Source organism: Tamandua tetradactyla, chromosome 20 (assembly GCF_023851605.1).
Source record: "Tamandua tetradactyla isolate mTamTet1 chromosome 20, mTamTet1.pri, whole genome shotgun sequence".
In the NCBI taxonomy this organism is placed as follows: domain Eukaryota; kingdom Metazoa; phylum Chordata; class Mammalia; order Pilosa; family Myrmecophagidae; genus Tamandua; species Tamandua tetradactyla.
The window spans coordinates 41,601,086-41,626,196 of NC_135346.1; the positions used below are offsets into that span (position 1 = coordinate 41,601,086).

The window sequence follows — 25,111 nt, forward strand, 5'->3', positions numbered from 1 at the left end:
TGGAAGAATTAAAAAACTTGCATTTAATGTTGGAAGGGGAAAGAGGCAGAGGAGGTTGGCCTGAGCTCCCCATCCCTGCCTCACCCCTCAGCAGCCAGTTTAGGGGTCTTGCTCTGTAACCACAAGTCCAGAGGCTTGTTCCCTCCCCGGGGGCCCAAACCATCCCTGCCTACACCTCGTTGGGGTCATCCTGGTCGGCATAGATGAGGAAGCCCGTGAAGAGGCTGTCGGTCCAGTAAGGGTCATAGAAGAGTCCATTCTGCTCCGAGTAGAAGATCTGCAGCCAGACCTCGTCCCCCTGCTTGAGGGCCAGGATGGTGGAGCCTGAGGCCACGTCGTGGTTACCCGTGTTGGCGTCGAAGGTCCGGATGCGGTACTGGCCGTTGTGCACCAGGCCGATGGCCAGGTGCTTGTTGGCCAGCGTGATGTCGTAGGTGAAGTAGTAGATCCCCGGCACGCCGCACACGAACTTGCCGCTGGAGGCATTGTAGTGACCACCCTCGTTCATCAGGATCTTGTCGAACTTGATGGGCAGCCGCTCCCGCGGGTAGCTCTTGGTCACTGCCACCGAGAAGGCCGATTTGGCGTGGCTACTGCCGCAGCTGCAGGGGCCCGGGAGGCCTGGCTCCCCCTTCTTGCCCTTGGGCCCCTTCTTGCCGGGTGTGCCATGCTTCCCTGGGGCACCACTGACCCCCTTGGGGCCACGAGGGCCGGCCCGCCCGATGGCCCCAGCTTTGCCCTTTGGTCCCGGCTTTCCCCGGTTACCTGTCCGGCCAGGTGCACCTGGAAGACAGAGTAGCTGGTGTTACGGAGGGGACCTCAGAGGCCTTGACTGAGGCTGCGGACCTTGACTTTCCATCCTTGGAGCATGAGCCCTTGGATAATGGAAAGAACAAGCAAGCTTTGGGGTGACATAGATGGGTTCAAATCTGGATGGTGTAGCCTAGGGCACTTGTTTCAGTCTTGGCTGGAAAGTGGGAATGGAGATACTTACCACCCGGAATCACTGTGGACCAGGGCAAAAACAATAGCTTAGACAAATCATGGCCTTTATTTTCCCACCTTCTAAGGAAGAGTCTGGTTTGTTTGCCATCCTTCATTGGGTTGTGCTGGTAATGGGTGGAGAAGAGATTTGGAAGGAGCCTTTTGACTTCAAAACCCTATCCTCAGTGAAATCTCTGCCCATGTGTATAAGCATTGATTGCAGTGTAGCTGGTAAAAGCAAAAACTTGAATAACTAAATGCCCATCCACAGGAGAACAACTAAAAAATTATGGTCCATCTATGCTATGGGATTTAAAGCAGCTGTTAAAAAAAATGAGGTAGATCTATTTGTACTACATGGAACTATCTCCAAATGTACTATGATGAGGAAAAAGCAGGTGCAGAACTCTTTAGGAAACCACAGAGCTAAATATTTCTAAATCCTTTTGAGGGCAGAGAAGAGTGCCTGGTCCTCAATGAGCGTTCCCTGAATGCTGGTCGGCATATCTTGCAGGACTGTCCCCCAATAACAGTTTCCCACAGAACGCTTTGTGGTTTTCAATACACAGTTTTAAAAAATTTCTCTCAATACAATGTGGTTTTTTTGGCCAATTGAGAAATAGATTAGCAGCTAGCATTTCTTCATTGAACATCTATTTTCCAGGACCATTACTTAACATTAAATGACTGCCAATGTCTGGCATTATTTAATGCAAAGCCCAGGAAGGATACACATCTGACCAACTAATAGTGGCTACCCTGGAAGACGAGGGGAGGATGAATGGGGCAGTAACTAAGGAGGACTTTCGCTTCATTTGTTTTGTTTGACTACATTAAAATGAGAATGTATTGGTGTAGTACTTGTATAATTAAAAATAAATAAAAACCCCAGAACACCAGTCTTCGGGGAGAAAGTATCCCCTTGAAGATGCCTTGACTTGGTCTTTCTTTTAGGCTCAAAAGTGCAATCAAATAAATTCTCATTGTTTAACCTGAAATAAATAAATAAACAAACAACAAACAGACAGAGTGGGGGAAGACGAATACAACTAAAAGAGGTCACAAAGCTGTTCCCCCCCAAAAATGAAAATAAACAAAAGATAGGAGAAGGGACTGAGAGAGGAGAAGGAGGAAATAAGTATGTTGGTTGGAGGATTTTTGGGGAGACAAACAGATAAGGAGACTTATCAGGAAGTTCTACCATGTGCTATGCAATGTACTTCCTTCTTGATTACCGTTTTGTGAGAATTCAGGAAAAGTTGGCTTTACTTTTCAAGACTTTCCTGGGAGATGGATTTGTGGGGGGTGGGGTATATTGGGGTGTTGTGCTGTACTCTGGTTGGCCTCAAGGTGGCCCAGGGATTATACACGTCCTATCCTCTTCCTCTCTCAGCACTGCCTTCCTTGCTGTGTTGGCTTAATTTTCAGCAGAGACTCAACGCATGGTGTGAGAGATGGCAGATAGCACCTGAGGCTTACACCTTCATGGCTCTTGATCAAAGGGGGGAAAAGTCAACAACAGAGATACTCTTTCTCCCCCAAGATCAATCTAAGGGAAAACTCTAGCTGGCCCTGCCTAGGGTACATGCCCATACCTGAACATACCTACTTCCAGGGTCAGGGGATTTGATACCATGACACCCAATGCCCGGGACACTGTAAGACCTTCTCCAATCCAGGCCATTACCATTATTTTTATAGTTATTCTTCTAGAAGGAGATGCTTTTAGGAGTAAGTTTGGTGTGTTGAGAAAAGCCCTGGCTTTGGGGTCTGCTACTAGCCTGTCCTGTGACTTAAGCAGGTCAGTTATGGAAAGACTCACAGTTATTGCATGCCTGTTCTGTGACTGGTGCTCAACATGCTAGTTCATTTCATCTTCACCACAACCTTGTGAGGTGGGTGCTATTATTATCCCTACTTGAGAGATGAGGACACTGAGGATGGGAGAGTGGTTCGGTAATTTGTCAGAATTTGTATCCAGGTTTGTTCCCAAAATTCAAGTTCTTGAGGCCATGGCATGCTGTGCCCAACTGAATCACTCTGATTCCCAGTTTTCTCCTCTGTATCATGGGATATGTTCCCTCCACAGGATGGCACTGACAGCCCGATGAGTAATGTACTCAAAAGTGCTTTAGTCAATATTAAAATGCTATACAAGTAGAAGTGATTAGAAGCTTCTTATTGCTTAAAATGTAATTTAAAGGAAAGTCAAAGCTGAAAGGGCCCATAGAGAACATCCAATCTGTTTGCTGTCTGCCTGGCATCACCTCCTTTCGGGAAACACCCTTCACTGCTTCATGTGGTCCTCATGAGGCTGTCAATCACAGTGACTGATTGCTCTCACCACTCACTCACATACACTCGGGGTGGCAGTGGGGGCACATGAGTCAGCCCTGGCAAATTATGGAACCTCACCTATTTGGCCAAATGGATTGGTCCGGGGATGCACATGGTAATCCAGGAGGATCAATCACCCAAGATTTGCTAGATGGACCAAACTATGAGGATTTTTAGGCTTGAGCCCACTGGGAGCTGTTTCAGCACTTCCAGACTTTGTGAGAATGAAACCAACACACGGAGAGAAGAGCTCTGACAACAATAGTTGAGCTCCTTGATCCTGCCATTCTTGAAGCTCAACTCTTGGACTTGCCAGTTATATGCCAGTTCTGTGCACCATCTCAGCTATAGATTGGGCTTTGCAAATAATTCTGAATAATATATCAGGAGACTTTCTCTAAGGCATCCACCAAACCAGTGGGCAATAGCACAGGATTTGATACCTTTCAGAACGTACTGCTCTGTTTATAAAGAGCCATTAATTTGATTTATAATTAAATGGGCTTAATATTAGTTTTAAGAACTTAATAAACCTCCTCTGTGCCAGATGCTAAGTCTAGATGGGGGCACAGGAGGGGCAGGCACTGGGCCTCTTACCTTCCTCTCCGCTGTCCCCCCGGTCCCCGTCTGGGCCGTCCTGGCCATCTTTTCCAGGAAAGCCCATTCTGCCCACCATTCCTGAGGGCCCTGGGGCTCCCGGGGGGCCGGGCGGGCCCTGGGGGCCAGGCACGCTGCAGACAAGTTGAGGGGCGCCCTTTTGCAAGTCCTTGCGGGTGAAGGCACCAAGCAGTGGGTCAGCAGCACAGGGGAGAGCACAGGCCAAGAACACCCAGGGGATCATGATGGTCACCTGTGGGAGGCAAGAGAGCTGTGAGCAGGTGTGTGCGGCCACCAAGCCAATGTGGGGGTCAGTTGGAAGGGGTCCAGAGGAGGAGAGGAGACAGCCAGGAGAGGCTCAATTCTATTTTTGTCTCTTGCCCTTTCCCGCATCTCATAACAAACAGCTGGACAGACTGTCATGCCACGTGGAGGACATATTTGGATGAACTGAGTCATGTTATAAGCTTGAGAGGTCCCAGAATAGACTTTGGATGGTCTTGGGGTGACACGCTCATCATCAGACAGCGACCTCTAGAACAGCTGAGACAAACACAAGGACTTATCGCCCAGTGACTGCTGACTGCGAGGAGCAGTGGATGGTTCATTAAACTACATTTAAGTGTAAATATACAGCACAAATGGAAAGTACTTCGAATTGCAGATGATGATTTGCAGCTAGTCAGTGAGGGCCCGGGGTAGCACACCGGAGGGTGAGGATGGTGAGAATTCAGCTACTTAGTGAAGATGAATCATTTTCTCTTCCCAGTACTTTTTGTGGGACAGGTATGAGCTTTCCATATGTTAACCTAAGCCTCACAGAATCCTTACAGAATACACACAGGTGAGGAAAGGAAGCCCAGGGGAGTTGACAAGCTGCCCAAGTGGTGCAATTAGCAGGTGGCAGGGCTGGTATGGGAACCAGGCAGTGCAGACCCAGGCTACTGTGTCCTTAAAGGCTGAGGGCAGCAATGGCACCATCACACCGAGACCAGAGCGCTGCACTCTCGGAGATTACCTGTTCCCAGCACTCCTCTGTGCAGAGGCAGAAGCCAAGGGCCAGAGCAGTAATGAGTGACTTGCTCAGGATCTCTCAACAAACTGGCTCATCCTTTACTCTCCAGAGCCTCCCTCCCAACATTGGAACCAGGCAAGGGGGAATATTCCAGGAATGATATCTTGCTGCAAGAATGAGCTCAGAAGTGACCTCAGGCAAGGTCTGAGGTCTGACCTTTCCCCCTCTGGGCCTCAGTTTCCCCGCCTGAAAAATGAGAGGATAGACTAGTCCAGTCCCAAACTTGAATGTGTACTGAACTTACCTGGAGGGCTTGTCAACACAGACTGAACCAGAAACCCCACTCCTAGAGTTTCTAATTCAATAGGTCTAGGTGGGACTAGAGAATTTGCTTTTCTCACAAGTTTCCAGGTGAGGCTGCTGCTGTTGGCCCAGAAACCCTACTTGGAGACCCCACCACCAGACTAGATGGTCTCTAAGGCCCCTTCCAGCTCTGAGGCTGAGCCTTTCAGACTCTAATCTGCCCTCCCTTTCCAGATGTGAAGGCTTGTTGGTCTCACTGTTCCCACTCAGTCTCCAGCTACCTAATCAGAGCTTTCAAGCTCCAGGGGCTCCCTGGGGACTGCAGTGCTGGCAACCAGGCAGGGACATCGCTCAGGCTTCAGCCCCTGGAGCTAAATTTTCCATCTAAGCCCTCTACCTCCCTTCAGACCATGCTTTGCCCACTGGCCCTGGGAACCTGCCCAGGCCTCCGCTACTGATGGCTGCTGCCCCAGGAACAGACTGACCCTACCTCTCCTCTCGGGGCTCCCTCTAAAATCTTTAACCCAGAAACATATGAAGAGGACAGGACACAGTCTTCTCCTACAGGGAGAGAGGGGAGACCATAGCACTGCCCTCTCCAGGGTCTCAGGGGTCTCTAGTTTGAGTGCTGATGTTCCCCACCTCTATAACTTTGAGCAACCCACCTTCTCTGGATTTCAGAGTTTCTATAAATAAGGGACAAAGAGGTGCCACTGGCCAGGTGGATGACTTAGGCAGTGCTAGATACTGCTGGATATAACATTACATGTTATAGCAGAGTTTTTTTCTTTCCAATTCCTTCAATTCAGATTAAGAAAAAAGTCTTAGCTCACCTCTCTAATACTTTCTAGTATTTCTTTTTAATGAAAAGGTGTCTCCTTTGTAGTAGTGTGCACCTGTTCTTAAAGAATCTTGGGCAGGCCAGACAGGAACACAGAGGGAGCCAGGGGCCCTGAGGTGGAGCCTCTACCAGGGTGCAGGGTAGCCTGTGGTTCTATTTAAAGAAACACTTGGACAGAGGCACATGTTAGCTTTGGGTATTGTCCCTTGTTGAGGTTACAAAATAACTACTTAGTGGGTGAGGAAAGAGGGCGGTAAAATTGAAATTTCCACCTGGGCAACCAGACACGTGGGATGGTACACGCCAAATGGAGGGATCCAGCCAAAGTGTAGGCTTTGTCAAGGAAGAGTTTGAGAGCCCATCCCATGATTCTTGGCACTCTCATCAGATTAAGGATTTTAAAATGTGATCCATGTTGTTGGGAAGGGGAGGAGAGTAGGCAAGTGTCAGACGCATGGGCCTCGGGGAACAACGTGCTACTGCTGCTACACAGAAAGGGGCTTGATGACCTTCGGTCCTCCATGGTAGATGAAGGAACAAGGCAACCTGCAGTAGGTGTTAGCCTGGGTCAAAGCCGAGGGGCCCCAAAAGTGATAACCAGCTTGGCCAGATGCCAGTACACAAGAAGCTGGGGGTGAGGGAGTATGGTGGGGAGGAGGGGGCAGAGAAAGCTCTGGACTTGCTAGCTAAAGGAAAACAGGCTTTGCCCACTGTGGTGGTTTGGAGCTGTATGTACCCCAGAGAAACATGGTTCTAGTCCACTCCTGTAGATGTGAACCCATTATAGGGAGGACTTTTTGATGGGCTTACTTTAGTTAAGGTGTGGCCCACTTCATTCAGGATGGGTCTTAATCCTATTACTTGAGTCCTTTATAAGCAGAATGAAATTCCAGCCAAGAGAGAAGCTGAAATTCAGGTGAACCTGGAAGAGAACTGAGAGGCCAGGAGAGGCCGCCATATGTATTGTCGTGTGACAGAGAAGCCAAGGACCAAGGATCACTGCCAGCCAGCCCCAGAACTCCAGTCTTTGGGAAGAAAGCATCACCTTGAAGATACCTTGATTTGGACTTTTTCTTAGCCTCAAAACTATGAGCTTTAAAAATTCCCATTTTTCTACATAGGATATAACATCCCTGGGTGAAAGTCTCCCTGGAGGCATGAGAAATGACTCCCAGGGATGAGTCCAGCCCTAGCACCCTGGGATCAACTATTCCATTCTGACCAAATGGGGGAAAAGAAGTTTAACTAATAAAGAATCAGTGGCTTAGAGAGTTCAAATAGATTTGAGAGGTTACTCTAGAGGTCACTCTTATACTAGCTTCAATTAGACATTGCTACCTATCATAGCTTGCCAACCCCCTACCAAAACCATTCCAGCTAGTCCTAAAGAACACCTAGGACAATATATAAGATCCTTAAAAGGTTCCATGCACTAGGGTAACTTTTCAGAAACCTACACCCTCCAGATGAGTCCCTGGACTAGATAAGTCCTGAAACCTAGAGAGCCCAGCCTCTAAAGAACATCAGCTAGTTCCATCTTTCTTCCTCATACACTGACAGCCCCTTCTAACAGGAAAAAGTTAGAATGGCCATAGCTCAAATACCCCTAAAGAGTGGGACAGAAAGATCAAAGGTGATGGTGGAGTAATACAGAGAAGGTAGGGTTTAACATGCGAATATGATTGCTGAATCATTAAATTGATATTTCTTTTAGTTTCCAGTATCTTAGAGCAGCTAGAGGTAAAAATCTGAAATTGCAGAATTGTCGCTCATACCAACTCTGAAATGTGTTCTACAACAAATTGTTGCGCGTGCTTTGAAATTTATTGCTTTTTTTTGTATGTATGTTATTTTTCACAAAAAGGGGGAAAAAAGTCAATTGTTATGATTTAAAAAAAATCCCATTATTTAAGCTAGCCCATTGTATGGTGTTCATTCAGGCAGCCAAGGAAACCAAAATATCCACATTCTGGGTGTTGCTGTCAGATGGCACAATGGGGGACCCCCAGGAAGTTTATAAAAGGCCCCATAAAACAGGCAGCTTTAAATGTCTGCCAGGCTCAGAGATGCAGAACAGTTTGGTCTCTGTCCAGAAATATATTTGCACTCTCTTAATGCCCCCTGACCTCTCCTTCCTCCGACCCTAGAAGGAGGTGAAGAGAGAAAGGGAGCAGTCTCCTAACTCTCAAGAACCTGCCAGCTCCAGGCCTTGGCTAAGGGAGCAGGAGGAAGTCTCTCCAGTGAATGAAGAATGAAATGGGGATTACTGTGGGGTGGACATTCTCCCAGGGAAGTGGGGAGCTCCCCTTACTGACCAAATTATAAAGAGGCAGGAGGAGGCAAAAAGAGTTGCCTTTGTTTATATCTCCGAATTACTCTTACTCAAGATGGATTGCATAAACAGCAGTAGAGGTCGGAAGGAGAGGTGGCAAACGCAGTAGAAGTGTGACAGTAAAGACAGTACATTTGGAAAACTGCAGCCTAGACCCTCCATAGGCCCTGTGGGTCTCCGTGCCCTCTCCTCATCTACCTGAGGAGAGTCCTGAGATCTGACTGGTGTTACTTGTGAGCTGCTGCAGCACACCTGGGCTCCCCTGAAGAGAAACTAAATTCTCAAAGCAGGTTTGGGAAATGGTTTGGAAAACTGCAACCTGCAAACGTTTTTCAACTAGAGAGAGAGGGAAGAAGAAAACAATGGAAGCGAGTCTCTGAGGCAAAAGAGTATCCAGAGAACAGCTAGATGGCAGGCACAGCTGCGAGTGTGGGGAACCATCTGTTTCCACTTAGCTCTCCCCCTCTCCTCTGACCTCGATGTCCAGCCACACACGCCTCCAAAGAGGGAGGGGGTTTGGATGTCCTGTCTACATCTGCCCTTCATCAGCCTCTTTGGATAAAGGGGGGACCCCTCTCAGTGGCAGCTGTTTCAGCGGAGGCCCCAGTGCCTGGAGTGGGTGAGGGGGCTCTGGAACAAGCAGAGAGGAAGGGTTTTCTCAGAGCTGGGGCCTGGAGGTTTCCGCAGCCCCAGGGGAGCCAGGGCCAGGAGCTGTTTTGGAAATAAAGGCTGGAGAACAGAGAACAGACTCTGGTTCCAAACCTAGAGGGAGGGAGAGGAGAGTATCCTTGCCTCCGGAGTATCTCAGGAAAAACAAGACTCAAATAACTCTGCTCCCAGCCTGTGTCCCTTCCCTCCACAGTTTGGCCCCCTTCTGGCCCTCCCCACCCGCGTTTACTCTCCACACCATGGTGGCTTTGGGGGTGAGGGGAAAGGGGATACTGCTGATAAGTGAGCCAAAGCCTCAAGGACTCCAGACAGGTTAACTCTTGTAGGGCCTTATAAATAAGTTTAGAATGACAAACCTGGGAGGGCCCTAAGGGACCACGTAGTTCAAAGCCTTCAGTTGCGGGGGGGGGGGGGGGGGGAAACTGAGGCAGAGTCAAACTGACTTCATTTCACACCCCCAATGATGCAGGCATTGTCCAAAGCCCTTTACATTATCTTATCTGACGTTTATTATAAGTCCTACGAAGGCAGGACACTTATTGTCCCATTTTCTTCAAACGAATATATAGTCACTCCTCCAAGACACGAAATGTTATTCAGCAGTAAGCGATGGAGACAACACTGCCCCAAAGCCTTCGCTTAATCCACCCATGCTCCTTGTTTCGTAGGACAAGAAACTGAAGCTCTCAGAGAGGTTAAGTAATTTGTCCATATTCCACAACTAGTGACGGAAGTTATCTTTGAACTCTGTTTGGCTGGTTTTAGTACCCAAATGCTTTCCATGATGTCAGCGTTTCTTAGATTTCTCCTCCTAAAAATACAAGCCAAAGCCACACACAGCAATAGAGAAATTCCTTTGATATCTTGTACTTTATACAACACACACACACACACACACACACACACACACACACAAACACTTGGCTTTGGAAATGTAAAAGTGATACTTTTCCTCCCTGGGAATCCTTGAGTAAACCTCCTGCCGTCTGAGATGCCGAGGCCCGGGCAGAGCAGGGCGGCCGGACTCCCGGCCTCGAGCCCTTTGGAGTGATTATGGGGCCGATCCCGGAGGGGTTCACCCAAAAGACCAGGCAGGACTTGGCCTCTGCAGCAGCCTCCTCCCTGGTCTCCGGCTTCACACCCAGCCCCTCACAAAGCGGCCAGTGTGGCCAGTGATCATTTGTCAACACAAATCTGCCACGGCCTCTTCCTAAGACCCTCGGTGGCTGCCGGCCGCAGCTAGAAAACCTGGGAACCGTCTACGTGGCCCAGGACGCCCGAGCCCAGCTCCTCCGGCGCTCTCCCCATCCTGGCCTCCTCCTCCAAGCTCCTCTCCCCGCTGGGTCCTCACCGTCCCGCCCTCTTGGCATGCTGGCACTCTCCAGTATGTTTCAGATTAAATGTCACTTCTTCCAAGGCCTTCCCTTACTTCCCCTTGCAGGCGGTCACCGTGCTACCCCCGCTCCTTATTTGTTCCTCTCCTGGTCCTCAGAACCTCAGGCGGGTTTATTTCCGTTTGCCTGCTTCCCTGTTTCCTGTCCCACCCCAGGCCCTGCCTTCCCCAGGTCTCTCCCAGTAAAATGGAAGGCCTGTGAGGACAGGGACTCCAGCTGGCCACTTGCTATACCCTAGGGCTTCAAAGGTCCTCACACACAGTGCGTGTTCAAGAAACATTTGCTTAACAAGTGAGGGTTTGAGACCCAGACTCTGCCTTCAAGAAAATTCACAGCAAAGAGAAAACAAAGCAGTGGTCTCAAGTCCAAGGGCACTGACACACCTAGACTCAAATACGTTCTTCTCCCAGATTTTCTAACTCAAGTCAGAACTAATCATTCTTTCCTTTTGAACCTTCTGGAGTCCAGGTACTGGGTCTTTCCTCTTGCAGAATTCCTTGTCTATGGTGGGTGCTCAATAAATATTTAATTGATCAGAAAAAATATAAGCATTGCCCCCCCAGCCCCTACCCCCCACCTTCTTTTTTAAACTAAACTATCTTAGTCTCTAAACTGTCCTTTTTGGGAGCGGGAAGTGGAAAGTAACAAATGGAATAGAGAAGACTTCATTATAGTTCTCCTGCCGAGGGGGAAAATGTTAGTTGGTTAAACCCTGGAAATGGAATCATGAGATGCTAAACTTGAATCAAGTTCTTAAGTCTGGTTTTAATTTGCCCAGTCCATGTGTCTCACGGCTCATTTAAGAAGCTAACGATGCATGAATGCACACGTTCAAAGAAAAACCTAGAAGCTGAAGTGGCCCTGCCTGAAGTGCATTCCTTCCCCCTCCCTCTGTCCTGACCCACAAAGTAGGTCCCCTGGGGCTCAGTCTCCAGGGTGCTCCTCCCAGACTGCGTGTGATGTGCGAAGGGCCAGAAATGGGGACTCGGGCTCTCCCTGAATATTGCCTGGTAGCAGAAACTCCAGGACACTTGCCTGGGCCTTCAGTGAGACTGCTACCCCCGTTGGAGACTGGAAGATAGGAATTATGTTCAAATAACTTTGAACGGTTGGTTATCAGGTTATAACACATTGACAGGTAGGGATGGTGCTTAACTCAGGTTAAGCGTCATGGGCAACTCAGGCACTTAGTTTCTTCAATTATCCAATGGACATAATAGTATACCCACTTCATGGAGTTTGTGTGAGAAATGATAAGACAATGCACTTAAAGCTTCTCTGCGAGTGTTTGACACCATGAATGCTCAACAGTTAGAGGCAATTCTGCCTAGAATGTTCCCAAATCCTGACCCTCCCCTAAGCTCTGAGATGGGCTTCAAGTCTCAGGTCTAAGATCTCAGAGAGGCTGCCCTAATGACATGATCCCAAGTAGCCCAGCCACCCTGCCTGTTCAACCATATCACCCTTCTTCTTTTTCAAAGCACAGGTTAATTTGTGATGATCTATTTATTTGTTTTTTAACTTGTTTGTCTCTTCCCTCTGGAATGGAAGCTCCAGGAAAGTAGAGCCTCCTTTATATTGCTGTCTACTGTATCTGCTGAGCCACACACAGTGACTGCACATAGTAGGTGCTCAATGCATAGCTGTTGAACAGCCTTGAATGAAATATCAAGAGAATCAAAATATCAGCAGGATCACAATGGTGTCAGTAACTGTGCAGATGATAAACCTGCATTTGGCTACTGAGGGGCACTTGGTGAGATGACTGCGACATCTGGACTCAGATGACATGGGTCCCAGTCTTAGTTTGGTAACTTGCAGGCCACGTGACTGAGGAAAGTCATTTCATCTTACCTGGTTCTGTTTCCTCACCTGTAAAATGGAGATAATAACATGCACCCTATGGGTCCCAGAGTTGTTCAGAGAATCAGGAAAGATAATGGATGTGAAAGAAAAACACAGTAAAGGAAAACAGTTCTGACTTCCCATTAGGAGCACTTCAGGCAGAGGCCTAATCTTGGGTGGAGGGACGATGCTTGTATCTGAGCCAGAAGGGCAATTCTCCCAGTGTTTGAAGTTAAAAGGGATGAGGCTGGTGGCTAGACTGGGATGGGGTTTGCTTGTAGATGAAGCTCACTGAAAATTTGCTTTGATGGACGCGAGAATTCTGTAATGAAAAACACCCCAGAAAGCAAACAGAAGCAGCCTTTTCCAGCTCCTTTAATAAACTGGGAGAGACCTCCTGGAGGGAAAAGGGACTGACTGCACTCCTCATACAGAGATCACACAACGGTCCTTTACCTGGGCTCTCAAGTTTGATACCCATTTGGGATCTTCCCAGCATCTAGAGTCCAAATACAGAGGATTAAAACTCATGTACGCACCTGTCAGGAGGCTCCAGAAAATAAGCAATCTGCTGTTTTTTCCTTTCTTTTTTTTTTTTCCCCAATATTTCTGACTCGGCCTAGAAAAAAGAGGTCCAAGAACAAACTGTGACCTAACAAGATCTCAGTGGCCAGGATCTCATGGGGTTTTTCTCAGCCAGCACTCCTGAATATGCACAGGAAGCCAGCCTGGTGGTCACATTAGTAAACTGAGAAATTATATCTTCTGATATATGTACCCCAACCCCCTACGAATCAACGTGGAGGGCTGTGGAGTCCAAAACTCTGGACCTTGCATCTGGCAGAGTGACCTCAGGTGAGCTGCTGCCTCCCCTGTACAGAGTGAGGACAAGAGCCAGGCTCTGGCACCAACCTTAGGACCAGCCTGCAGCTGTTTTTGCCCACGTGGAGAACAAGGACTGCAGTGAGAGAGAAGAAGGCAGTTGATGTGGGAGACCTGAAGGGGTGGGGGAGAGGAGACCTGCTGCTGTTCAGGTCTGTGGGTCCAGTGTCTCCCAAAGGCCAACCACACCAAAGTAGCAGGCTAGAGTGGTGGGCAGCATGCTGCAGCAGCCCTGTCCAACAGGAATATGATGTGAGGCACACGTTAAAATAGTCTAGTTGCAACAATAAAAAAAAGAGGAAAAAGAAGCAAGTGAAGTTAATCTGAAAACCATTATTATGCATTATTTAACCCCAAATATCCAAAATATTGATATAAATGATATTTTAGCAGGTAATCAATGTAAAAGTCATTAAAGAGGCATGTTATGTTCTTGTATTAGTACTAAGTCTTCCAAACCCAGTTTGTATGTTACATGAATAGCACCTCCTAATTCAGATCAGCCACACTCCATAAGCTCAATAGCCACAGGTAACTTGTGGTAGATAGCACAGTTTTAAGCAAAGCTGCTTGGGTTCAAATCCTAAGAACTAGTGGTGGGACTTTTACAAGCTATCTATCTTCTCTCCCTTCACTTCCTCTTTTCCAAAATGGAGATGATAAGAATAGTGCCTATCAGAGAAGGATGTGATGAGGCTTTAATGAACTAATGTGTGTGTGTGTGCATAAGACAAAAAGAAGACCTGGCATATGGGAAGAAATATAAACGTACTCTCTATTATTATTTTAGTATTCCTTGTCCTTCTGAAAATCAAACGAGATAATGGATATTGAAAGTAAAACATGATATAAAAAAGTTACAACCTTGTTTAAAATTGTAAAAGTCACCGACTACACTTGTACTAACAGAAAACCATCCTCAGGTTCCCTTTGTGAGCCCTGTGGCATTTCAGGAGGAGGGCCCTGTGTCCTTCCAATCAATTCCCCTTTTCCACTACAGCTGGTTTGAGTGGTGTTACTGTCAGTTGTGGCCAAAAGAGAGCCCTGAGTTCTCAATGCGGAAATAGGTTTGACAAGAATGCTAAATAAAACGGTGGTCATGAAAACGGAATTTTGCCGAGGGCAGCCTAGATTTGTTCCTGCCCTGAAGTGCCCATTCTGGAAGAAACATGGGAGTTTCTGTACCCCTGAGCCACCTGGCATGTTCGTGCCCCACAATGTGAAGGTCAATGAATCGATGGGATGGTGCTTATCTCATCAAGTGACAGAGTTTGGGGAAGCCCAGACGGGATATCCTATGTGCAAGTACCTGGCATTTGGATGCTGGATAATTGGTGTCACTTATTATCGCCTTTGAGACGAGGCACTAGGGATTTGGAGGTGAAAACATGCAGTTCTTGCTGTCAGGGTGAGAATCTGGTTATACTGAGGGTCTGACCTGGAACACCTGTGTGACAGGAGAGAAAGCAAGCATTGCTCTTTCTTTTTTCTCTATGAAAAGGTCTCCAGGACCACACAGGAGGCAAAGGAAGAAAGTTTTGGGGGATACATGTTCCTTTGAAATGGTACAAAAGGGAGCATGCTTGAAGATGAAGAGTGGAGAAAGAGGAACAAATTCTGTGCTTTGAAGGGGTTGGGGAAAAGAAGAATTGAGTTTTCCTTAACTTTTCTGGACCAGTCCAAGTGTCTGTTGGTCTCTATGGAGTCTCTCCTGGTCAGGCCCTTGTGAGCAGTCAGGGTAACTCCAAAGACCTGATGCAGACCTGGCTTGGATAAAGCACAGGACTGGGCTGGTGGTTAAGAGATGGTGTGCCGGTTTGAAAGGATTTATATACCCTAGAAAACCCATGTTGTACTCTTAATCCCATTTTATAAAGACCACCATTTCTTCTAATTCCTATTCAGTAATGTATGTTGGAAACTTTAATTAGATTATCTCCAGGGAGATGTAACTCAACAAAGTGTGGGTATTAAACATGATTAGAGATGTGTCTTCACCCATTCCAGGTGGGTCTTGGTTACTGAAATCCTTTAAAAGAGGAAGCATTTTGGAGAAAGCTTCAGAATGCTACAGAGCACGAAGTACAGAATGTACCAGTCAGCGACCTTTGGAGATTCTGAGAGAGCAAAGAAGGACAGAAGGACGCAGAACCACAGAGCAGAGAGTCCACCAGCCAGCGACTTTTAGAGATGAAGAAGGAAAATGCCTCCCAGGGAGCTTTATTTCCAGCTGAGAGAGAAATGCTGAACGTCATCGGGCTTCTTGAGACAAGGTATCTTTACCTGGATGCCTTAGGTTGGGCATATTTTTTAATGTGAAAGAGACTTATTGGGGGAGATATCCATGAATGATAAAAGGAAGGAACAAGTAGGATCTGACAACTGTGAAGGAGAGGAAAGAAAAGGAGAATCGGGTAGGAAGTCTTGGATTGCCGCAAAGTCCTAAAAAAGTTTTGGGCAGACCTATGAGGAGTTGTTGAGCCATGTTCACCCATCAGAGGAATGGGCTGGCATTAATAGTCTCTATATGCTCAGTCATTGGTTGGGGAAGCTTGGCCTTAGCAAGAACATAGTTAAGGATGCCAAAGGGTAGCAGCTGGGTTCTCGGTCACCTGTTCTTTCTGCAGGAGATCTGAACAACACATGTCCATGAAGCCGACGTAATTTTTTGTAGTACCAAATTGAGAGTCCTCAAGTTTTTTTCGTTAATGTTTGATGGCCATAAAGACCATAAGTGTTTTGGTAATTGTCATGAAATATGTTACTATTAAGAGGTTAAATATTCTATTGTCTTAATACAACTCTGGTTATACTGCTTTTGAGGCATATAAATCATCTTTTCTCTAACACATTTAATGATGCTAGCATAAAACAGAAGCAAGACAATATAATGCAAACTAATTTAAAGTAATATTTTTGAATTAATCTAATAAAAACCTTCACTGATTTGAGCTAATTGAGGCTGACTAAAGAACAGGACATTTTAAAAGTAACATGGTTGTTACTTAGTAACATACACAGTAACTGCGGCTAGAATAAACACTAAGTGACAACTGATATAAGTGTTAAATGAATAGTCCTTATTCACACACGAGTTATTATGTTTCTGGGTAGAATATACTTCTTTAAAAATTTATTTTCTTAAATAGTCTCCTTACAGTCTACTCAAATAATATCACAAATTCCTGTAACTCAGTTATCAGGTCAGAGCATCGTTTTCTATAGGGTCTGCAAACCCTTTCTTCCTAAGTAATTCGAGAGTAGTCTGGGGCTGAATACTCAATCTCTGCTTCAACATGATGCCAAGGATCTGTAGTAAAGGATACCTAAGGGAGGCCAGCAGTTTCTGTCCTTCCTTCATTCCAGATCCATAAACTGGACTTGACCCAATTATCAAAAGAGGCCATAACACAAGAGCTTTTGAGCCATTAAATCTGGCTAGGCTTGTGGATTCCATTCCCTGTTTTTCTCTTATGTGCCTTCTGTACCTGAATTTTATGTTACAAGCTAATATATTTCAGTTCACCTAAGCAAATAACCACTATTTCTCAATTAATGATTTTTAAATATTGCATTCATATAAAACAATACCAACTGAAGTATTTCAAATTGCTGTTTCTTAAACTTCTCCCACAGAGTCTTAAAGACCTAGAGAAATATATTTATGATTTAAGGATAGCTAACATTTAATGAGAGGTATATAGTATGCACTGCCCCAAGTGGTTTATATATATTTACTTATTTAATCGGCTCTAACTGTCCTATGAAGTAGAACTATTCTTATTTCCAACTTACATATAAGTATACTGATGCACACAGAAGGTAAGTAACTTACCTAAGGTCATATGGCTAGTTAAGTAGTGGAGTCAGGTTTCAAAACAAGTAACCCAGCTCCTTGTTCAAAGGTTTTCTGTACTTACTGTGGCTTCTCAAACTGTAATGTACTATTTAACTCATATTTAAAAAGCCACTTTTATCTAGCACATGGCAAATGCAATCATTTAAAATTATTTTATTTTCATTTTACAAGTAATTAACTTAAACTGAAAACGGATGAAGTAAAAGTTTGCAGTTCTAATCACCACTTCTGTACCTCAAAAAATTTAAATTTAAAGTAGTATGTGCAATGTAGGAATATTTTCTCTTTCCTAATTATGGCAGCATGTTATCTCCCAAAGCCATCATCTATATTTTTAAACACATAGAAATCAGATGCCTTAAACTACAAAAGGAATAAAATAATAAAAAAGAAATTAATTCAGATGTATATATTCAGAAAAAGAGTGTGACTTAAAAGTCAATACAGCATCCTTTTTGTTCCCAATCTCCGCAGTGAGTAGGTTCTAGGCCCCTTTACTTTGGTAACAGAATTAACATCACCTGAAAATTCTTCCAGTCGTTCTTTCTCTAAATGGGAACCCTCTGGTACATCAAAACGACCTTCTGATAACTTTGGCTTCTTAAGGGATTGTTTGGCAGGTTCAGACTTTCCTCCTAGAGAAGAACTCATTTTCCTCAAAGAATGGCACGAAAAGGGCAAACATGCCATTCTCCACGCTGTGGCCCGAATGCAGCTGAGCAGCTCAGCAAGGCCCAAAGTGGCTGTGGTGCCGAACTCCGCAGCTTTCGCAGAGATTGGGCACTTTTGTAGACTTGCTTTATCTAGGGCATTTTCTCGGCCTTAGGACTGTAAACTAGCTATTAAACTATTAAATTAAGCTACTAAACTATTGATTTCCCCCTTTTTGAAAGCCATCCTGTTTCTGGTATATTGCATTCCAGCAGCTAGCAAACTAGAACAGATGGTTAAGAGTCATTTTCTAGCTGTTTGACCAAGTTATTTAACCTTCCTGGGCCTCAGTTTCCTTATCTATGAAACGGGAAAAACAGTAATACTCCATGTTCTCATTTGGATTACCTGAATCTGAATACTCAAAACATAAAATCTATATCAAGCTATATATAAATATAAAATATTTATTGTTTCACTTTATGTGTGAAATCTGAGATAACCAAAAATCTCCAAATTAAAAGTTGGTCAAGAATCCTGGCAGACAAAGCATGACACCAGAAGGAAAGACAGAGGATAAAGATTGAGATGATATAATTTAGTGATGCCTACAGTGGACAATGATGGTGATTAAATTTACAAATATAAAAATGTTTTTGCATGAGGGAGAACAAATAAATGTCAAGATTGCAAGGTGTTGAAAATGGGATGGTATACAGGAAAAAGTACAATCAGTGCAAACTGGGGTCTATAGTTAACATTAACCTCGTATATGCTTCTGTTGAATGTAACAAAGGTAATATGCCAAAACTAGGTGTCAATAAGCAGGGGATATGGGGGAAGGGTTTGGGATTCTTTGCAGAAGAAAAGGAAATGTCCTCATATAGATTGTGGAGGTGAAGTGAGTTATGTGATTCTACCCGGAATAACTGATTTTTTTTACTTAGGTTGGATTTATGATACGTGAATAAAACTGTTTAAAAATGAACCAAGAGATACAACTGCTGGAGAGAATGTGGAGAAAGAGATGTAGCTATTCACTGTTGGTAAGGAAGCAGAGTGGTGCATCCCCTCTGGAGGGCAGTGTGGTGGCTCCACAGAAAGCTAGGGGTGGGGTTACCACATGACCCTGCAACCCTGTTACTAGGTGGAGGAACTGAGAGTGGGGACATGAATGGACATTTGCACACTGGTGTTTATGGTGGCAGTGTTTGTAATTCACAATGGCCTAAGGATACATTGACTAAGGAATGCTTAGACTACAAGCAGCTGCAAGAAAGAGTGAAGTTGTGAGGCATCCAACAAGGTGAATGAATTTTGAGGACAGTGTGTTGAGTGAAATGTCAGAAACAAAAAGACAAATAATTATCATGCCTAACTCAAATGGACTAACTATAATATACAAACTCAGAGGATTGAAATCAAGAGCATAGGTTGTCAGTTTAAGGCCTATGGTAAAGTTCCTAGATTGTAAGGTCTTAAAGCAGTCACATCTGTTCTAGAGTTGTAACTGTTGTTTCTAAATTCTGAGATGCTGTTTGAGTATAACCTTGTCGTTCCCTGGAATTTTGGGTATTTGAGTGACCCCTGAGACTCAGAGTTAAGAGTTCTGAAGCTATGAAAGTCAGCATTAGCCTATACAGCAACTGTTTAAAAAGTTGCAAAAGTCATCAGACTTCAACTAGAGATATGAATGAACTTAATCTGGGTAGGGCTAAGGTAAATCAGAATACAGGGTAAAGGATGATACAATCTGTATTTTAAAATTCAACCTGTGTGTGAGACCAAAGTAAGAGATGTTTATTTGATGCAAAATTTAGAGTTTTGGTAGCACACTATCTAATTTAACTTGTATGGTCAGTTTATTTGAATATCATAATTACATGGAATCTTGAATACAGAGTGAGATCTTGTTGGTTTGTACAAGTTAGTATGATGCCCTGATATTTTCCAGAGTAATTTGGGCAGATAATAAAAATATTTGCAAAGTCCCTTTGAGGACCTAGGGAGAAAGGAGGAAATATTCAACTTCCCCATCTGAGGAATTTCTGATATTTTCACAAGCATTGGGCACAATCAACTTAATAGGCTCAGCCCCTGATCTTGGGTCTCGCGCCTATGAAATTTATTCCTGCAAAGGAGAAGCTAAGCCTACTTACAATTATACTTAAGAGTCACCCCTAGAGACTTTTGTTGTTCAGATGTGGCCTTTCTCTCTCAATCAACTCAGCAGGTGAATTCACTGCCCTCCCCTCTACATGGAACATGACTCCCAGGGATGTAAATCCCTCTGGAAACATGGGACATGACTCCTGGGGATGAGCCAGGACCTGGCATCATGGGATTGAGAAAATCTTCTTGACCAAAAGGGGAAAGAGAGACTTGAGACAAAATAAAGTTTCAGTGGCTGAGAGATTTCAAATAGAATCAAGAGGTCATTCTGGAAGTTATTCTTATGCAATATATATATATATCCCTTTTTAGTGTTTGGTGCATTGGAGTAGTTTGAAGGAAATAACTGAAACTGTTGAACTGTATTCTATAGCTTTGATTCTCGAAGACAGTTGTATACCTATATAGCTTTTACAACATGACTGTGTGATTATGAAAACCTTGCGGATGATAGTCCTTTATCCAGGGTATGGATAGATGAGTAAAAAAAACGAGGACAAAAGTAAACAAATAAATAAGTAGGGGGTATGGTGGATAATGGGGTAAAAAGAAAATTGGGTAGATTGAAATACTAGTGCTTGATGAGAGGTAGGGATAAGGGATATGAGATGTATGAGTTTTCTGTTTTTTCTTTTTAGTTCTCTTTCAGGAGTGATACAAATGTTCTAAAAGTGGCCATGAATATACAACTATGTGATAATATTGTGAGCCACTGATTACATACTTTGGATAGACTGCATGGTATGTGAAGATATCTTAAAAAAATATTTTTAAAAAGCATCTTGGCAGACAATATGCACTGTAAATTATAAACTGTTTATGTAGAGCCACATGACTAACAGGTAAACTGACATATCTGCCATCCTGCAGCAGATGAGTATTGAATGATGCCAGTTTTGAATTGTGTAAGGTCTTCAGGAATGTCTCCTTTGAGTAAACTTGATTACCCATACCTCCCTTACAGAGTGTGAGTGTTAACTGAGATAACACAGTCACCGGCCCATAGTAAGAAATCAGTATTAGTAGGTGTTATTTTGATGTAATAATAATGTGAGCGAATAAAGAGAGATATAACAGGAGAACCATGCCATACACATACGGATGAAAAAGCAGAACGGGGTCTGCTCTCTCTTCTTCTGGAAGATGGTGATAAGGGTAGCCTGTAAGCTTTGACATAAACAGAGATGAAGGCAGTTCAGGACACTCTCTTATAGCATGCCATGAATGCAAAGGGGCAGCGTTTCTATAGGAGCGCCCCACTTTAAACAAGGTTGTAGAATTCTAATTCAGTTATTTGATGATCCGCAATCTGCTAAGGTTGCAATGGGAAGGACCTCTGGCTGAAGAAGGATTAAAACAGCTGTGGAACACCACCCTGAAACTGAGGAAATAAAGATCTGGACAGGAGGTAACCAACTGGCCGGTCAATGGCCTTACACAGAATGGCATATTGCATTGTGTCTTCGGTTTTGTTTTTTTTTAATTGGAAATTGTTGCCAATGAAAAACTTGGGAGATTTTATGTTAAAATCGAGAGTCCAGCTCTTCTTGAAAACCTGGAGGATCTGGCAACACTGGGCCTGTATTCTTGCAGGGAGCCAAGTGGCTGGCCCTGGGGGCAGGGTCTGTCCTCTGCAGTGTCCATGCTTCTCACTGCTTTCAAACATCAGGCTTCCCATTCCCTCTCTTGGCATCTGATTTGTAATCCCTGGTCTAGAGGAAAAGAGTAATGATTCTCCACGTATGTCGAGTGTTCTTATTTCAAAGCTTTGATGTTCATCATCTGCTTTAATTCTCCCCACAATTCAAAGAGGCTGATCCTATCATCCCTACTTGGCAGAAGGGAAAACAGAACTCAGAAAAGCAGAATTATTTTCCCCCATCGAAGCTGGGGTGGAACCCAGGCCTACTGACTCAGAGTCCATGGCTTAGTCCCTCCACTACAGCCCCCCCACTCCCCGCACTGGACGGGCATGGAAACATGCACATAAAGCCTGAACAAACAGGACAGCTCTGGGTGTGTGTAGATGTATGTGTGTTTTAGAAGTAAGCCATTTATGGTAGCGTATCAATGCAGGGAAAGATGGTTTGCTTCGGAAAAGATTTGGCATAGAATTCCTTTAAAAGATAAAGCTAGAAGAGAACTTGACTAACAGAAATGTGACTTATGTAAGAGTTTATCTCATGGGGCAAAGCAAGGTCCATAATCTTTGATCTGGAGGAAGAGTGGAGGGAGCTGGGACTGTGGAGAGGTACTCTGCTACCCAAGGTGAACATTCTGGAGTAAGAAGTAAAAGAGATGAGGAGTATAGGAAAGAAGGTTCAGTCATCTAAGTCCAACTGTTAGGGTCAGCATTGAGAGAAGTAGTCCAAGATAAGGAAGAACGGAGGGAGTTTCAGAGAAAGAAGTAATATTATGCGGGTTTGGCTGAAGATTTGATAGACTGGTTTCAAAGATGACCACAGTTTTGTGAAAGAAATTGCAATTCATCCATACTATGAAACCAAATAAAGAACAGGGTAGATTCCTATATGCGGATATGGAAAGATGTCCACGATACACCGTAAAACAGAAAAAAGCAAGTTACCAAATGAAATGTAGAGTATGATTCTCCTTGCATTAGAAAAAAGATAGACATATGAATACACAGATATGCAGATTAGTGTGGAAAAATATTTTAAAGGACAGAAAAATCTCATTACAGGGGTTGCCCTTTCAGAATTGCGAAGGGATAACTGGGCTTTTATTTTTCATTTTCCACTTTTCTCTGCTCTCTGAATTTTTTTTTATCATGAGCGTTGTTTTTATAATGTTTAAAACTGAAGGTAACACTGAAGTTTAAGGATTGGAAGCCAAGCAAGGAGGGCTTCACTGCTGGTAGATGGGGAGAGATCAGCCATTTGGGCAGAAACAAATTCTGCAGTGAGTTTGATATACAAGAATAAGGGGCAAGAGAGAGGTGTGGAAAAGTGTGGAGGGTCTGAGCAGTTGGCAGTTGAATGCAGGAGTAATGGGCATGATAACCAGAGAACAGGACAACTGAGGGAGGTTGGTGTGGCTGGGAGAGCAGAAATGGAGGATATAAAAGGACAGGTTTTTAACAATCTTAATAGAGCATGAGTCTTGGGTGGACATCTAAATATATTGGCATTGCTCTTGTTGCTTGTTCAATGTGGCAGGGACCTAGGGTGTCTGGGGGAGACAGCCAGTCTAAGGAGGGGTCCTCACTCTTAAGCAAGGAGAACCTTTGAAGGAACCCAGGCATGAAAGTTGTGTGGTCAAAGAGCTGAGGTTTCCGCTGAGGTTTTGAGAAGGACTTGTGGTGTTAAGGGAGAGACTGGTTCTGGGAGCCCAATAAGGGGGACTCTCCAATAGAAGTTGAGATATAAAATCCTGGAATGGGGTAGTAGCAGTGGGGATGGAGAAAGAACAAAGTCGATTAAGATAAGACTGAGAGAGAAGTAGTTCAGAAGAGGAGACAGAGTGAAGGGGTTGTGAAGAATTAGGTGCAAATCTCAGCTTACCATTTTATTACCTCTTTAAGCTCAGTTTGCCCACCTGTACTGAATTAAAGAATGGTGTGACGTGAAAATGAGACAATGCACTCAAAGGATCTGGGGCACAGTGCTTGGCTCTCAATAAATGTTAACTATGAATATTAGCTTGGGTTTTGGATTCAGATCCACCAGGATTCAAGTCCCTTTACTACCAGTTAGTAGCCGTGCAACTCTGGGAAAATCACTGCGGCCTCTGAGCCTGACTGCTCTTTTGTAGATGGGGTAAGCAGTTGTCTGGAAGATGAAGCAGTGCTCGTAAAGGTCTGGCAGGGTCTGGGCTCAATTCATGGTAGAGCTATTACTCTCATAAGTAAACCACTGAGCACAGGGCCGGCACACAGTAAACACTCAGTAAATGTTAATTAATGTCATAATTCATAAGCAGAGGTCGAAAGCCAGGAATCCAGGGGCTGCGGGGGCCACAACGAGGGGGCGCTCGCACTACCTCCCTTCTCCGGAGCTGGGACTGCCGTTCCCCCAGCACCGCGCTTCCGCCCGCTGCGGGTCCCCACTTGCCGCCTCTGCCAGAAGGCGGTGGAAGTGCTGGGTTTTGGCCACTCACCCTCGCCGCCGCAGGCCACGTCCAAGGGCGTTCAGAGCGAGGAGCTTGCAGCCGCGCTTCGCGTCCTAGCCTTCAGCGGCCGCAGCAGCCCAGCTGGGCCCGGCCCCAGGCATAGTTTTCCCATCCCGTCATGGGCGTGAGCGCCTGCCTCCAGGTCACGTGGTCCGGCCCTTCGCGCACCGCGCCACCCCGGGCGCTCTGTCTTCACAAGTGTGGTTTGGAAGAGCTTTCAGCGCTTGTGACAACTTGGGTGTGTCTGTGCATCTCTCCGTTAGGAGAACTTGTTCACGAGAGTGAGTGTATCTTTGTGGTTGCCAGGGTTTGGGTGCGTGCGTCCGAAGAGACATCCGTGTGTCTGCGTACACGTGAGCATTTATCTCATTGTGGATCTGAGGGCGTGGGCATCACAGTACTTTCCCTGTGTACTGAGTGTGCATGTACTTGAGAACGATTATTAATCGTATACGGTTTTAATTGAGTTTGTGTGTGTGTGTGTCTGCAGGCACATAAAATGCATATGCACAAACATCATGTGTATTGTGTATGCACACATAAACACACACGTGCAAGTTAGCAGCTTGGTGTGTTACTGGAATGCACATCAGTCACTGCTGAACACCATAGTGGTTGTGTATCTGTGCTGGGTGTATGTTTTAATATGTGTGTGAGTGTGGGTATAACTTCATAATGTGCATGCCGATGAAGTCTTTGTGAACTAGTGTTTGTGCATGTTTAAGTGTGCAGTGGCTCATTCTGTGTGTGTGCCATGGTGTAGATGTAAGTGTGCAAGCACATAATGCTGTGGCAGGTACCCCTGACCCAGTCCTACTGTATTCCAGAATATGAGGCTTTGCTGGCCTCACTCACTGGCTTGGCTGCAAGTCACTGAGAGACGTGTGCCCTTCTCAAGGGTTGTAGTCCAGAACAGGCAGAGTGATCCTGCTTAGGTAGGGAGCAGATACCAAAGGAAAGAAAGATCATCAGAGACCTGACATTTGCTTCTCCCTCCTTCCACTGCTCTCTGCCATTAGCTATCAGCATTTTGCTGGCTGCCAGAGCATGTGGTTCACAGCTGGTATGTAATATAAGGTTGCAGTCAGAATTCACATAC

The 25,111-nt window shown here is 45.0% G+C and overlaps 2 protein-coding genes across 3 annotated transcripts; both read right to left on the reverse strand.

The window, feature by feature from the left end:
* C1QTNF2 (C1q and TNF related 2) lies at positions 1-24,125 on the reverse strand. Of its 2 annotated transcripts, XM_077137573.1 has the most exons (4): positions 24,001-24,125; positions 12,857-12,936; positions 3,919-4,171; positions 1-783 (listed from the first exon to the last, which is right to left on the reverse strand). In XM_077137573.1, the coding sequence occupies exons 3-4, from the start codon at positions 4,160-4,162 to the stop codon at positions 170-172; spliced, it is 858 nt and encodes a 285-aa protein (XP_076993688.1). In that variant the 5' UTR covers positions 4,163-4,171; positions 12,857-12,936; positions 24,001-24,125; the 3' UTR covers positions 1-169. The 2 variants fall into 2 exon arrangements, with proteins under 2 accessions (XP_076993688.1, XP_076993686.1); XM_077137571.1 differs by lacking the exon at positions 12,857-12,936.
* On the reverse strand, positions 17,362-18,098 carry LOC143664566 (succinate dehydrogenase assembly factor 4, mitochondrial-like). Its single transcript, XM_077138085.1, has one exon. It carries the CDS (start codon positions 17,746-17,748, stop codon positions 17,497-17,499), a length of 252 nt encoding a protein of 83 aa, XP_076994200.1. The 5' UTR covers positions 17,749-18,098; the 3' UTR covers positions 17,362-17,496.
* Positions 24,126-25,111: the final 986 nt, after the last annotated feature.